The 15970-nt window shown below is 46.3% G+C and overlaps 1 protein-coding gene across 2 annotated transcripts in view; it reads right to left on the bottom strand.

Moving 5' to 3' along the window:
• The window catches only part of mtor (mechanistic target of rapamycin kinase), a 172494-nt gene extending 159056 nt beyond the window's left edge, over positions 1-13438 (bottom strand). For both annotated transcript variants that reach the window (XM_083638895.1, XM_083638896.1), the window contains exons 1-11: positions 13307-13438; positions 12458-12596; positions 11876-11984; positions 11504-11736; positions 8536-8736; positions 6883-7017; positions 5914-6189; positions 4283-4391; positions 2605-2788; positions 1973-2101; positions 909-1153 (exon numbers count right to left, since the gene is read on the bottom strand). In XM_083638895.1, the coding sequence (XP_083495021.1) occupies positions 909-1153; positions 1973-2101; positions 2605-2788; positions 4283-4391; positions 5914-6189; positions 6883-7017; positions 8536-8736; positions 11504-11736; positions 11876-11984; positions 12458-12586 (1750 nt within the window). In that variant the 5' untranslated portion in view covers positions 12587-12596; positions 13307-13438. The remainder of the gene's footprint in view (positions 1-908; positions 1154-1972; positions 2102-2604; positions 2789-4282; positions 4392-5913; positions 6190-6882; positions 7018-8535; positions 8737-11503; positions 11737-11875; positions 11985-12457; positions 12597-13306) is intronic.
• Between the last annotated feature and the right edge of the window lie 2532 nt (positions 13439-15970).

Raw genomic sequence — 15970 nt, 5'->3', positions numbered from 1 at the left:
TTGCTGCTGTATAAGCTATGACAGGCTCAAAACACCACTGACGTGACTGAAACTCTTGCTGGTTAGTAAGTACGAGTCACACTGATTCTAATGATTTTGAAATCCGTTGCCTGGTTGTTGAGAACTCAGCAAGGTAATACGGCTAATCCCTTTTGGCTAAGCTGCGTAGGGACATCTGTGGATAGTGTTTCCGGTCTGCGTAGCTTATGCAAATAGCGTAGCACAGAATCAGATGACATGTGGCTATATAGCAGGAGCTCACAGACTGTTTGAGAAACAACATTAACCATTAAACAGCCGTTAAACTGGCTGGACGGGGGCTTTAAGACTGCCAACTCGGGCTGTTTGGCCCTACGCAATTTTTTCAAACATATTCGATTTTGTTAGGCAGAGTCTGGTTTGTGTAGTGTGCAGCAATACAAGAATAATCAAGAATTAAATGTGAGTGTGGCACACACAACAGTAAGTTTAGATACAGGGAGAAAAAAATAATAAACTGGAAGAGAAGTCACGTAATAGCAGTCTCTCACACAGATACTTTCTATCAGCAGGTATTGGTACAGTATTATCAGAGGGAACTCCATCCTCTCTAAAATACATTGGGGGTTGGGTTGACATTTTTACTTTACAATTCATACCTGCCAACACTCCCTATTTTCTGCTGTGCTCCCTATTGGTAATTTCTCCCATTAATCTCCCGATTTCAATCAAGTGGCTGTAGGGGACTCAGTTTTAAAACCAGAGTGAACTATCTGCTATCATATAAGGCATCCATTGGTACCAACAATTTGACGCTCCCCCTGGAAAATCTCCCTCTTTTTCCCAGCCTAATGTTGGCAGCTATGATTCACATGGCAGATTCAAATGGGATTAAACTCACTAATGTTCGTATGGCCAGCAGGCGTTACCTTCAAACTCGAAGCTTCCCAGCGTGCGGAGGGCCAGCGTGATGCTGCCCACGTCGCTGGCCTCGGGGATGTTGGTGAGGCTGGGCGAGGCCAGCTGGTGGGCCAGGCCTTTGGGCATGCCGGGGTGCCTCAGAGGCTTGTGCATCAGCACCAGGGACAGCATCTTCAGCAGCCCGTCCTGGATGTCCTTCTTCAGCTGGGGGATCTGCCGGCTCAGGTCGTACAGCACCGCCGTCAGCGCAGGGCTGCAGGCATTTAGCAACGCGACACCATATTACAATCAGGCCAGGTGACGACACTCCTCCAATCATACACACTTATACGTGTTTTTTATTCAACCCCGTTTCCAGCACTCCTATAACTGGGGTTAGAACGATATATCAGTTTGCCAATATTGGTCTTAAGAATCAGACATGCAGGATTACCACTGTTTTGTAATGATAGATTTCAAGCACTTTTCAAGGACAGATTATTTCAAAATTACAGGCCAATAATTCACATATACCAATCTTGTAAGTCCTCTGATGCAAATGTGTTTCCAGTCATACTTGGGTTGCTTCTCACTGGGAACAATTGCTTTCGTTCCGTTCTGTTTGTTCACTTTAAAGTACCGTACTTGATTTTTATTTTACTTTCCAGACCCATGGCAACCCTGGAGCATGGATGAAATTATTAAATATTGGCGGACATGATCCAACATGTGGAACTGACACATCTTAACAATTGCACAACTAGTGGTGGTGATATTATCATTATTATTAACTAACTTTATCATCATCATCAAATTCTGGGGGGTAAATCACTCTATATGTTTTTTTGTTTGTTTTCTTTTACATTTTAGGCATGAAAATGATCAAATCTAACGATACTGATTATCCACCATCGACATTGGCTGCTGCTCCCCAAATATCGCTAGTAACCTTAAAAAATCGAATTGCACTAAATGAATAAATGCAGCTTCCAGACCTTCTCACAGTGTGTGGCACCTGAGGCCCACAGCCAGCACGGGTTCATACTCATACAGCCAATCCAGGCTGTGGTAAGACCTTCTCAGTGTGTGGTACCTGAGGCCCACAGTCAGCATGGGTTCCAGCAGTTCCTTGATGTCTGGCTGGATGCTGGGGCCCATAGCTCTGGACAGCATGCTGATACAGGTGAACACTGTAGCGTCCACTTGCATGGTCTTCTGCCTCCTGTAAGCACACAAGAATGTGTGTGTGATGAAAATCAGAATGACAATCAAGTCTCTTTTCATTCCAGAGCTATTAGTCGGCTAAAGCAGCCGATCCCCACCGCCAAATGTGGGAACAGGACCTGATACGTAGCTCTGATTTCAGGAAGTGTTTGGAAGGTTCAACAGGTGGCTGTAGATCTACAGAAATGCAATCATCACGATGGCAAAATAAGGCGCAGGTTGAAAATAACTGAAATCATTCAATTGGGTTGTTGTGTGCGCAAATAATATATTCAAGGACTAAAGAAAGAAATAAAAAATGCAAAAAAGATTCAACCTAACACAAACGACAATTACAACACTAGAATGTATTGAGTAGAAATATATGAATGATAACATTGAAAGTGTATGAATTACATTGCTGGTGTACAACAAATGCATAAGGGCACACTGAGACATCTAAAAATAGAAGTACTAAATGAAGATATATATTTAGAAAAAGATCCAAATATGATGACTGACTTGTGTGCAAAGTCCTTTGGTGGCAGTGCCGCTTTGATGATCTCGAGGATCTTGGAGAGGTAGGGTTGGATCTCGGTCCTGACGGCCACCACCAGCAGCCCCAGGGCCTGGAAGGCTGCTGTCCGCTCCTTCTCCTTCTTCAGACAGCCCAGCAGGTGGCACATAGTGTCTGACAGGTACTGGTCTGTAGAGATTAAACCATTAATACAGTACCTTCAGACAGACCAGCAGGTGGCACATAGTGTCTGACAGGTACTGGTCTGTAGAGATTAAACCATTAATACAGTACATTCAGACAGCCCAGCAGGTGGCACATAGTGTCTGACAGGTACTGGTCTGTAGAGATTAAACCATTAATACAGTACCTTCAGACAGACCAGCAGGTGGCACATAGTGTCTGACAGGTACTGGTCTGTAGAGATTAAACCATTAATACAGTACATTCAGACAGACCAGCAGGTGGCACATAGTGTCTGACAGGTACTGGTCTGTAGAGATTAAACCATTAATACAGTACATTCAGACAGACCAGCAGGTGGCACATAGTGTCTGACAGGTACTGGTCTGTAGAGATTAAACCATTAATACAGTACCTTCAGACAGACCAGCAGGTGGCACATAGTGTCTGACAGGTACTGGTCTGCAGAGATTAAACCAGTGATCCTCACTGTTTTGTTTATGAGAGGACTGGCAGGACAAAGTCAATAGTAGAGCTACTTTTACAGCAAAACACCAAAAGCCACAAGACTTTTCAAGCATCCATAATAGAATTTCCCTGTAATGTGAGGCAGTGACTCTGAATTATGACTAAACTGGACAAATACGACACCTCTTTATATTTGATTTGAGTTCTTTAGCGTCACCGCATGTTTCATGTTGAAAAAGGCATCGCACACTCTGGCTCCATATTCATTTCTTTAATTGAATGATGTCCTTCAAGATTCAAGATTCAAGATTTTCAAGATTCAAGATTTTTATTGTCACTCCGTAGTACAAGTATCACGTATGAAATTCTTGTGCTGTAGGCTCCGTTACAACATAGTGCAAAATAACAGTCCAAAGAGATAAAAAAAAAAGAAACAAGAGAACAAGCAATATTTAAACGTAATTAAATCTTCTGTTTGTACATGTGCAAATAACCTAGGCATAATCGAACATACATAATGCACTGCAGCTGCAGTGCAGCTGCTACATGATTGTCTATTTATGAGTGTTAAGGAGTCTCGTGGCCTGCGGGAAGAAACTGTCTCTCAAGCGATTTGTTCGTGCTTTTGGGACCCTTCTTCAACATCGCTGCATCACATTACATGGAAGTTATTGAAATAAAAGATTACTTTCCCATAAGAATGTGAATAGAAAATACAAGAAGCACTCAAATCAATATAAAGAGGTGTGTCCTATTTGTCCAGTGTAGTAATACTTTCTGGTATTGATTTGGAGTCAGTGGGTCTGAGACACATTACATTGAAGCTATTTGGGGGGGAATCATGATTTTCCATAAAAATATTTATTTAAAAAATGGGGGGAGCACTAAAATCCAATAAAAACAGGTGAATTCCAATTCCAAAACTTTAAAGGATTTGACTAATTCCATGACTTTTCCAGGCCTGGAAAAGTAGATTTGACTGGTTTTCCATGACGGTGAGAACCCTGTTCGATGCACATGTCCAAGTCGTACCTGTGAAGGTGTGTGGCTGGAAGGCAGCCAGGCGGGGCAGCAGGTAGAGGATGGTGGCCTGGATCAGAGGGTTTCTACTGCTCCTGTATTTCAGCACCCAGCGACACACCTGAGCCAAACACAACACACAAGCCCACCTCAACAAACAAGCTTCCCCTGTCAGGTGAAAAGAAGCGGCTGGCTACTGCACATGTCTCGGAGGCTCTCCCCAGATCGGCAGAGGGTGGAGCAGCAACCAGGATAAATAAATAAAAAATTAGCACTAATGGGGGATAAAAATGGGATAAAAAAAAATTGTGGGGAAAAAAATAATAATTCTCCTCTCACTTCATTTGTATTTGAGAATAGATTATCCACACTGCATCCTTTTCTTCATAGACAACATTTCGTAAAATGCTTATAAAAATAATTTTACTTGGTCTCAAACCAACCGATTCAGCTATATTTAGAATCAGGAGAGACCATAACATTTCACTCTGACCGAAATGTAAAAAAAGAAGAAGAAGAATAAAATGGCGTAAAATAAAAATAGAATACGTTTTGTTTTTGAGTGCCTATGGAAAAAAGAATGACGGATTAAATCCCTTGGGTTCAAATGCCCACACGGAAGAGGATGTGACTTTGGCACTGTATTGATCCATCGCTTAAAGTCCCTGGAAACCAGAAATATTTATTTATTATTTAGCATTTTGAGTTCATCACATCACAGGATCCTATGTTAATAAGCCACCAGCCGAATTTGAACGATGATGAACGTCGCAAAGTATATAAATTTAGGTTTGACAGCCATGGCAAAACTCATGAGATTTCATTATTTTTTAGAGTGTACTTTCTCCCGCGGACTGTGTGGGCGTGTCCAGTCTACAGCAGGGAAATTTCTGTCTCTCGGAGAGCGCGAGAGAGAGGGGGGGGAGGGAAACGGAGAAAGAAAGAAAGAGAGATGAGTGCACACACCGTGTGTGTGTGTGTGTGTGTTCGCGCGTTGCTCCGCGGCTCTGAGAGGAAGAGATCTCTGTCCGTTCTTTGCCCCCACAGCGTGTCTGTCTCCCACTCTGTGCTCTCTCTCTCTCTCTCTCTCTCTCTCTCTCTCTCTCTCTCTCTCTCTCTCTCTCTCTCTCTCTCTCTCTCTCTCTCTCTCTCTCTCTCTCTCTCTCTCTCTCTCTCTCTCTCTCTCTCTCTCTCTCTCTCTCTCTCTCTCTCTCTCGGGACTAGTGAGAGAGAGAGAACAGCATAGCGCTCGACACAGCCTGGTGACGCGAAGTTACTCACACACACACACACACACATACACACACACAGTAGGGCGAGTTGCGCGCGTGTACAAAGGTTATATAGAGCTTATGACGTCATAAGCTCCTGCATTTTAGCACCTCACGCACTGCTCTCTTCAATGAGGAAGTACTTTGTAGAATCTTGTAGAAAAGTGTCGATTTTAAGGCTTTGGGTTGAAAGTAATGTATAATAATTTCTGAGGCAGACAGTTACTAACATAAGACCCTAAATAACATAGTTAGAACGTTTTTGTGGATTTTGGTTTCCAGGGACTTTAAGTAATCATCAGACTAATCGATTATCAAAACACCTGTTGCAGCAACAGATCAATCAAACCTGTGGCGTAACATAGTATGTACCTGGTCAAATCGCTCCTCCATCAGCTCGCGGCAGTAGCGGCTCTCCACCAGCGAGCTCTTGGCGGGGACGGGCGTGGCCCCGAAGCTGAGGAAGCCCTGTGGGGTGCAGTACCCCAGCAGTCCCAGCAGGGCATTGGACTGCTGTGGCTGCACCGACTGGAAGCTGGTGAAGGGCGTGATGTGGCGCGGCTTGGTGCCGAAGCCCATCAGCTCCTTCACGTACTTGTCGTGGACCAGCTGCTGCTGCGTGATCTCCTCCATCTCCTCACGCATGCGCTGGTGGAGAAAGCACACAGTTTAGGATAGTGTGGTTAAACTGGTCACTGTCAGAAGAAGCTGCAACCATTAGTCGTTTCATCGATTAGACGATCGTCGAAAAACTAATCACCAACTATTTTTATAATCAATTAATTGTTGAGACTAATATCCAGTGGTGTAGTGGTCCCTGGAGAAGTGGGACTACTCCTAATTTGTGTGTGTGTGTGTGTGTGTGTGTGTGTGTGTGTGTGTGTGTGTGTGTGTGTGTGTGTGTGTGTGTGTGTGTCTGTGTGTGTGTGTGTGTGTGTGTGTGTGTGTGTGTGTGTGTGTGTGTGTGTTCGGGGTGATGAGACTAATACGCCATATACCCACGTATACCCTGCACTACAACACAGCTAATATTTAGAGAAAAATATACAAATTCTCTGATTCCAGCTTCTTAAATATAATATAAATATAATATTTTGTGGTTTCTTTACTCCTCTACGACAGTAAACTGAATATATTTTGGTTGTGTACATTTGAGGATGCCATCTTGGGCATTATGGAAAAAGTGATGGACATTATTCACCATTTTCTGACATTTTATAGACTACACAACTAATCAATTAATCGAGAAAATAATCGACAGTTTTTCTTTCTTTCCAATTGTTAGTTGCAGCTCGAGGAGAAGGCGCACCTAGTCACTTTTTGTTTGAATGTAGGCCTCACCTCTCCCTCCATGCTGCTGATGCGAACCAGCTCGTTGAGGATGAGCAGGGCTCCGTGGACCCTGTCATCACGATTCATCCCCTTCTCTTTGGACAACGTCTCATCAAAGCCTTTCTCTGCCTCATCAAAGGTTTGCTGGTAGAGAGAGAGCACAAAAAGATCCCCTTTACAAGCTAATACAACTTCTGATGAAAGATGCTTCATCATCAGGGCCAACAAGTACCAAGGGATGCAAATTTTATTAATCGATTAATTGGTCATAACAATCAATTAATCATTACATAAAAAACTGCTTTTGACATACAAAATAGAAAGTACAAACCATGGGTTTTTACCATGGTTATTCATTCATTCTTTCCTTCATACAGGAATGGATAACGGTGATGATGTCATCAGTGCCAAACTTGGGCTGTTGAAACGGAGATGTCACCAGTGATGATGTCATCAATGATGTCATCAGTGCCAAACGTGGGCTGTTGAACGATGTGGTTTCCTCGAATGGGCTCGAGTTGCATGAGGTCGCCTGGTTGCTACATGACGCACATGGGAGGGTCCTTCCTCACCGAAGGCCGTCGAGCAGGATTCTAAGCGGGAGCCGTCGTGCAGCGAGGGAGGTTGGTGTGCTGGCGTGAGGGCTGAGAGGTCCAGGAACACGGCGGTCAAAGAGGAGAGCGAGGCAGCCAGAGGGAGGAGCATTGAAGAGGGGGCGGACCACCAAGTCTGGAATTTGTGTAATATTCTGTGAGAGGCAGCAATGTGCTGCAAGGCATCCAGTCTGCCAGAAAGCCAGTAGAAGAATAAGAATGACGCACGTGGTCCTGGGCCGAAGTTGCCCTTGTTACACCTGTCTTTAGGCCCAAGTTAATCAACCAACCAAACTTCCTGCATTAGCTGTCAGTGTGCTTGTAGACGTGCTGTATTATCTTTTTGGCTGTAAGGCCATGTTCACATTACAGGCAAATCCGATTTGCTGCTAAAGTCATTAATCATCATTGTCTTGATTGGTTTCCCAAATCTGTGTCCGCACTGCCACAAATCTGATTTGGGCAAGTGTTCAAGTCGGATCTGTGTGTCCAGAATATAATGAGCCTGTCTGCATGGGTTGCTATGGTAACGACATAGGCATCAGTAAACAACTAGCTCTGAAGGTGCTTTCCAACGCAGCAGCACGAGAAATGACCATCATCTCTTGCCTTCCAAACAATCGCGCTCCTGCAAAAGACACTCTCAAATCTGATTTGGGTGATCAGTGCGTCCACACTGAAGTCACATCAGTGGAAAGCAGATTGGAAACTACCTCCATATGTGGTTTGGGACAAGTGACACAAATCAGACTTGGAGCGTCCAGACTGATAAAACAAATCTGGATAGAATCATTAATAGCTCATTAAGTTCACAAATCAGATTTGGCCTCCTAGTCTGAACATGGCCTAATTCTCCCACCCTGGACTTTTTGCCTGCTTGCTTGCTTTCTTCTCTGTATAAGCGATGAAAGTTAAATTTCGCCTTTGTGGTGTTAAATCATTTCAGAAAAAATATGAGAATATAGCACATAGCCTACATTGTGCGGTTAATATAAATTACGTTTAATCGATCAAATTCTTAAGGGGGCGATTAATCGATAGTCGATTAATCATTCAAATCACTAAGCACCTTATACCACTGCGGCTTCTGCATTTCCTTGGTCTCCCTCTGTGTGGTGAGGATGAGACAGGCTCGCAGGGCGGCCACGGCCCCCTCCCGGATGGCCTGCTTGGGGTCCCACACAGCGTAGAAGATGTTGTCAAAGAAGGGCTGCACCTGCTGGAAGAAGAAGGTGGGTGCGCTCACAGCCAGCTCCCTCAACACCAACACCTGGAACGCAGAGGGAAAAGCAACTCATTTTGATGCCTTTAAATCCTGTCTGTCTGTCTGTCTATCTGCCTGTCTGTCTGTCTGTCTGTCTGTCTGTCTGTCTGTCTGTCTGCCTGTCTGTCTGTCTGTCTGTCTGTCTGTGTGTGTGTGTGTGTGTGTGTGTGTGTGTGTGTGTGTGTGTGTGTGTGTGTGTGTGTGTGTGTGTGTGTGTGTGTGTGTGTAGGTGTGTGTGTGTGTGTGTGTGTGTGTGTGTGTGTGTGTGTGTGTGTGTGTGTGTGTGTGTGTGTGTGTGTGTGTGTGTGTGTGTGTGAGAGAGAGATTGATTCATTGATTGAATTTATTTGACAAATAAAAAAATACAACTAGCATACAGTATAAAATAATTCCTCTGGATATCACAATAAAGTTGTTAAACGTATTTCCATTGTGGTCCTGAGGTCTCGACTGGGAGCGGTATCCCATTTTGCAATAATACACATAAGAAAACTTCAAACCAAACCTGTGGGATTTAGTGTAAAACAAATCATCAGAAACTAATAGAAAAAGGTCAGAAGGAAAATGTGTTGCTGGTGAACGAATTTCCACTTTAACACTTTAAGTGCCACGGCCCTTGGGCAAAAGGTTGCTTGCTGTGCCACATAGGCCGCGCCACATAGGCCGCAATGCATTTTAAAACAGTCATATAATTTTTTTAATAATTACTATGTAAACACTGAACATGCACAAATAACGATGAGACTCTCTTCTATCACCTGCAAAAAAAAGTTTATTGATCCCATTTTCCGTTCTTTAGTTATGAGCCGGAGAATATAGCTTGATTGAAGCAAAAACATCCCTTTTTTTCTACGAGCTGAGATAATGAGCCTTTTGTGAAATTAAACATTTCAAGCACATCACTGACTCTGAAGCTAATTTTCTGATGTCTGGGTCTGTCTGGGTGAAGTGTATGCTGCTCTGCTGCTCTCCGTGCTCCCCCCCCCCCCCCCCCCCCCCCCCCCCTCAACTGCACACGCCTCCTGGGTGTGTCTTATGTGTCTGGTGGCTCTCAGTCTCTGCTGAGTTTGCTGCGCACACACAGTGAATGGTGCGCGACATTCAGCTTTTTGGTTCCGCGTGTGTTTGTCACGGGCTAGGCATGCTTCCAGTTCGGAATAATAAGGCTGATTATGTGAATGTGCTGTTGCAGCGTACATGGAGGTGCTCAGTTGTGACAGCGGATGCTGCTGCTGGGGGCACAGCTGGCGTTGTGCTCGTTTATGGAGGCACGTCGATGCATACGGACGGATGCGATGCGATTTCCTCATTTTCCCCAGTGACTATTTCTGTGTGTTTGGCTCCTTTTTCTCTGATCAGGAGAGTGCTGTCGCCACCTAATGGGTTTGTAAAATAGGTTATCGACCTCCAATAGCTACAATATTGTTAGAGGCGACGTAAGAAGCTTAGATCGACACCCCCCCGTCAAAAAAACAATTTGGAGTTATGACGCCATTTGGCGTCGCTGGCACTGTACGGTAAATTTCTAATGACGCCATATGGCGTCGCTGGCACTGAACGTGTTAAAGAGAGCATCACTCAGCCGCGCAATAATTACGCACCTCTCTCATTCACTGTAGTTGAGCCGACCATGTCAAACCACACCGCAGTTTCATCCACGGCTATGATGTTCCTCACCTCAAATGTGACAAAACTTACCAGCTTCTCTGTGAAATGCCTGGCACCTTTCTGCACAACAGTTGTATGTCTTCTGACAGAAAGGTTGTTGGTGGAGGAATCTGTCAAGCAGCAAAGTCTTCCCCGTCCCTGCTGTCACTCACCGAGGTGTCAATTTCTTTAGCCTTCATCCTGATCATTTCGCGGGAGACTGAGGTGACGTGCGCGCATGCTATATGGATCGCGGGTCGCAATATCACTAAGCAAATGCAAGTACGGCGTCAAATTGAGACCCACGTTTATTTACAAAATATGTAGCCAGGTCTATATAGGACATGCAGCAATTTGGGACTCAGCTTTTAATTTAATTTTACGGTAATTTCTAAGACCCTGTCTGCCAAAACAACAGATAACGAGAAACGAGCAACCTCTGCTCACCAAGCCATCTTTTACCCTTTAGTATCTTTTAGTATAAAGAGTTGTTGTTAAACCTGACTAACATCACATTACATGATTTTGGGGTATTGAAGTTCAAAGCAGCTGTCAACTGCCATTAGGAGCCACCAACAAGCTACAGTAGTACAGCTTTAACTAGAAGGACCACACTGCGCATATATGCCTCCGCCAACAAGTGAGCAGTTGACATCCGTGTCTGTCCAGACTTTGATGTTTGAGCCAAATGTGAAGAAATTCCCTCAAGGCGTTACTGAGATATTGCGTGAACGAGCTTGAAAAGGTTGTTCGTAAGGTCACAGTGACCTTGACCTTTGACCACCAAAATGTAATCAGTTCATCCTTGAGTCCAAGTGGACGTTTGAGCCAAATATGACCAAATTCAGTCAAGGCGTTCCTGAGATATTGCGTTAACGAACATCAGCTAGACGGACAACCTGAAACCATAATGCCTCCGGCTCTGCTTTCGCCGGCGGAGGCATAAAAAAGTACTAAGTGAATGCATCAATGCATCAATGCATCAATGCATCAATGCATTGGGACAGACTTGAGTCAATCCAAGTCATCTGCCCCTCATCGTCATCACATATCATCATCAAGAACTAGTGGTATTATAACAACAAACACTACAGTGCATGCTGGCTGGGTCCCGCTGGCTACTTACTGCGGCATGGCGCCTGCCTTCATTTCTGTCGGCCCCCAGCCACTCCAGGGCCCTCTTCACCTCAAACTCCACATACTCAGCGGTGAAGGTGTCCCCCGCCATGGATAGGTGGCCCATGGCTTTAGAGGCCATCTCCATCACCACCGGGTCGCTGGAGGGCAGCAGGTTGCGCAGGTAGTTGGCAAAGCGGCTAATCCTGGTGGCATTGCCTCCCTCCACCCCGATCAGACTCACTGGAACAAATGATCAAGTACTGTTACACAGCTGCATATAGTCAAGATCAAGATGAGCCATCCCCAGGCTCATTTCTACAGGTTTACCAAAAGCTGGAGGACAAATTGAAAGCAAACCATGTCTTGGTGTCAGGCTTACCAATGGCAAGAATCCCTCCTTTCTTCTCATTCACATCAGAGCTGGAAACCAGCTCAAAGATGTTATGGTTTAGCTCATCGTAGAAAGTAGTGGCTTCATCTTGGCTCAACTGGGGAAGGATGCAAAACAAATATCAGAAACATCTTATTTTTTTACTTGGCAATGTGATCCCATATAGCAACTTCAAGATGAGAGATGCATGAAGTATCGTTTTAGCACCGGTATCGAAATATGAAACGATACCCATCCCTACCAATGACAGGGGTGATTTTGTCATTGTCACATAGTGCTGCAGGTCTAACCTCTCTGAGCTATGTGGTCACATAGTGCTGCAGGTCTTACCTCTCTGAGCTCTGTGGTTACATAGTGCTGCGGGTCTTACCTCTCTGAGCTATGTGGTTATATAGTGCTGCAGGTCTTACCTCTCTGAGCTCTGTGGTCACATAGTGCTGCGGGTCTTACCTCTCTGAGCTATGTGGTTACATAGTGCTGCAGGTCTTACCTCTCTGAGCTCTGTGGTCACATAGTGCTGCAGGTCTTACCTCTCTGAGCTCTGTGGTCACATAGTGCTGCAGGTCTTACCTCTCTGAGCTCTGTGGTCACATAGTGCTGCAGGTCTTTTGCAGACTTTGCTCTGGTGTCTTCATTCCGACTCTTCAGCCCGCTGACAAACTGCTGCAGCACAGTGGCTGTGCCCGACATGATGACCATGACCACCAGCCTGCAGACACACAGCACAATGCAAGAGTGGACAAATTTATTTTATTTAGAAGTTTATTTCAGGGACAACGTACAAAAAAACATTAATCTCCGAAGAGAAAAGATGCAGTGCACTAGATTATAGCTTTTGCGATTTTACATCTCCAGTCCCTTGTTCATACAATATAAAACAATACAATAAAAATATACAATGTAAAACAATAGAATAAAAACATACAATAACATATTAAAAGAAAAGCCTATGGTCAATAAGCCTACTTACACAGAAGCCAGAGGCCCCCGTGGTTAATTCTCATCATGCAAACATAAATGACAGACTTGGAACGAAAGCACATTATAATATATATACACGGAGTACAGTAGTAGGGTCACTTTGGGGTCTGTCTCGCTTGTCAGACTTGACAACTCTCTCAAAGTTGTTGTTGTTGTTGTTAACCAACCGTAAAGCTAACAATGTTAATAGCTCAAGCAGCTAGCAAATGAAATGAAATGTCAAGCCCGGGTAACGTTAGCAAGCAGACACAGCAGTTCAGCTAGCATCTTGTACATCAATAGAATAGTGTAACGCTACGTAAACTAGCCAGTTCAGAGCCCCCTCAGTATGCTGACTTTGGTTTAGCTAACGTAAGCTAACGTTAGCCAATGTAACGTAGCCTGCTAACCCGGTTATAGCTAGCGTTGGTAAAGACGCTGTGTAACGTTATTACTTACGTTTTTAAATGTATATGTCGGTCACTTAATCATCTTCTGCAGAATGTATCTCATTGTACAAATAGCTTGAACATGACAAGGTTAGCTTGAACCTCCCTGCTGACAACCAGAGAGGAGACTAGAGGGTGCACTGCACACAACATCTTCTTCTTCTTCTTTGGGTTTCCGGCAGACTTCTTCTTCTTCTTCTGATAGCTTTCCGGCAGACTAGATGCCTTACGGCACATTGCTGCCTCTCACTGGTCAGAAATATTACTGTTTATGGTATTTCTAATTCCACAGGAGTACTCCTGTGGCGGCGATGAATTCAAGGACTGCTTTCACAGTCCTTGCCTGATTCTCAGTAGGATTCAGCAGGCTCTTCATTGATACAGTCTTTGTGCCCAGGCTTAATACAGCAGCATACATCCTTTCTCGTTCTTGTGTGTAACAGTTACATTCCATGAGTACATGTTTCACAGTTTGTTGTTTTTTACATGTCGCACACAATCCATCTTCATGTTTTCCCATCTTTGCCAAGTCCCATGCCAGTCCACAGTGCCCCAGTCTCAATCTAGTCATCACAACTGTGTGTCTTCTCTCTCTCCCCAAATAACACTGCTCTTTTCTTACACTATTTTGTATGTCAAAGTAGTGCCGCCCCTTCTTTTCATTTTCCCACTCTTTCTGCCACACAGCTGTTATTCTTCTTTTGATAATAGATCTACACTCATACGTCCCAATTGGCACTCTCAGATCGACAGCTCTCTTCAGGGACTTTTTAGCTGCCATGTCAGCTACCTCATTCCCTTCCACTCCCACATGGGCTGGCACCCACAGAAACCCCACTGAACCTCCAGCATGCTCAATCCTATACAACATTGACATCCTATGCACATTCACTTCCCCACGCGAGGCAGTAACACACTGGACAAATGTTACTCAAACATCCGACATGGCTACAAAGCCGTCCCTCGCCCCCCTTTCGGCAAATCGGACCACGCCTCCATCCTACTTGTACCCAGGTACAAACAAAAACTAAAAAGACAACCCCCAGCATTCCGAACCGCCCACTGCTGGTCAGACCAATCAGACGACATCCTGAGGGACTGCTTTGACCAAGTGGTGTGGGAGGAGTTCAAAGCTGCAGGAGACCTGGGCGAGTATGCAGATACGGTGTCATGCTTCATAAAGAAGTGCACCGACGACATAGTCCCCACAAAAAAAGTCAAAATAATGCCGAACCAAAAGCCTTGGGTCAACAGCGACGTCAGGGCTGCCCTCCACGCCAGGACCACCGCCTTCAGCTCTGGCACAACTGACCAATACAAGCAGGCACAATATGCCCTCCGGACCGCTATAAAAATAGCACGTAGAGATTATGGAAGGCAGCTGGAGTCAAAACTGGACACTAACAACCCCAGACACCTGTGGAGAGGGCTCCATGCTGCCACAGACTTCAAAGAGGTGAAACGACAGAACCCCAGCACGTCACCCACCCTACCGGACGAACTCAACGCGTTCTACGCTAGGTTCGACCCCTCTGCCAGAGCGCCTCCCCTCCTCCCCCCCCCCCTCTCCCACCCCTCTCCCCCTCTCCTCCCCCCCATCACCCCCCCCTCCCTCCTCCCCCCCACCACCCCTCCCCACCCCCCCTCCTCTCCTCCCCCCCCACCTCTCCCCCCCCATCACCCCTCTCCTCCCCTCCTCCCCCCCCTGCCACCTCTCCCCCCCCATCACCTCTCCCCCTCGCCGCCCCCCCACCACCCCTCCTCCTCTCCCCCCCCCAATCACCTCCCCTCCCCCCTTCCTCCACCCCACCCCCCTTCCTCCCCCCCACCCCCCGATCACCTCCCCTCCCCCCTTCCTCCCCCGCACCCCCCCCCATTCCCACCTAACCACCAACCCCACCCACCCTCCACCCCCCACAGACCGCCCCCTCACCATCACTGAGGATGAAGTGTGCCGGTCGTTCCTGCGTATCAACCCACGCAAGGCGGCCGGCCCGGACGGCATCCCTGGGCGGGTCCTCAAGGCCTGCGCCCACCAGCTGGCAGCCGTGTACACAGACATCTTCAACCAGTCCCTCTCCCTCCGACGAGTTCCCTCCTGCTTCAAGGCAGCAACAATCATCCCCATTCCCAAACAGAAAAAAGTGACCAGCCTCAATGACTGGCGCCCTATAGCCCTCACACCAATAGCCAGCAAGTGCCTTGAAAAGCTGGTCATATCAAAGATCCGTCCCACACTCCCCCCGGACCACGACCCGCTGCAGTTTGCATACCGCCCCAACAGGAGCACAGCGGATGCAGTGGCACACGTGCTCCACACCGCCCTGTCCCACCTGGAGGGGAAGGACACCTATGTGAGAATGCTGTTCGTGGACTACAGCTCAGCATTCAACACCATAGTACCCTCCAGGCTGGTAAGCAAACTCAGGGACCTGGGACTAAACACAGCGATGTGCGACTGGATCCTGGACTTCCTGACAGACCGCCGCCAGGTGGTGAGGGTGGGCAACCTCACCTCCTCCCCGCTGACCATCAGCATAGGAGCACCCCAGGGGTGCGTCTCCAGCCCCTTCTGGTACGACCTCTACACCCACGACTGCGTGGCGACTCAAACTTCAAACACCATCGTGAAGTTTGCAGACGACACAGCAGTCGTGGGGCTGATCTCGGGGGG

This window comes from Poromitra crassiceps (genome assembly GCF_964638095.1).
Source record: "Poromitra crassiceps genome assembly, chromosome: 6".
Taxonomy (NCBI): Eukaryota; Metazoa; Chordata; class Actinopteri; order Beryciformes; family Melamphaidae; genus Poromitra; species Poromitra crassiceps.
This window is presented reverse-complemented; position numbering and strand designations above follow the sequence as displayed.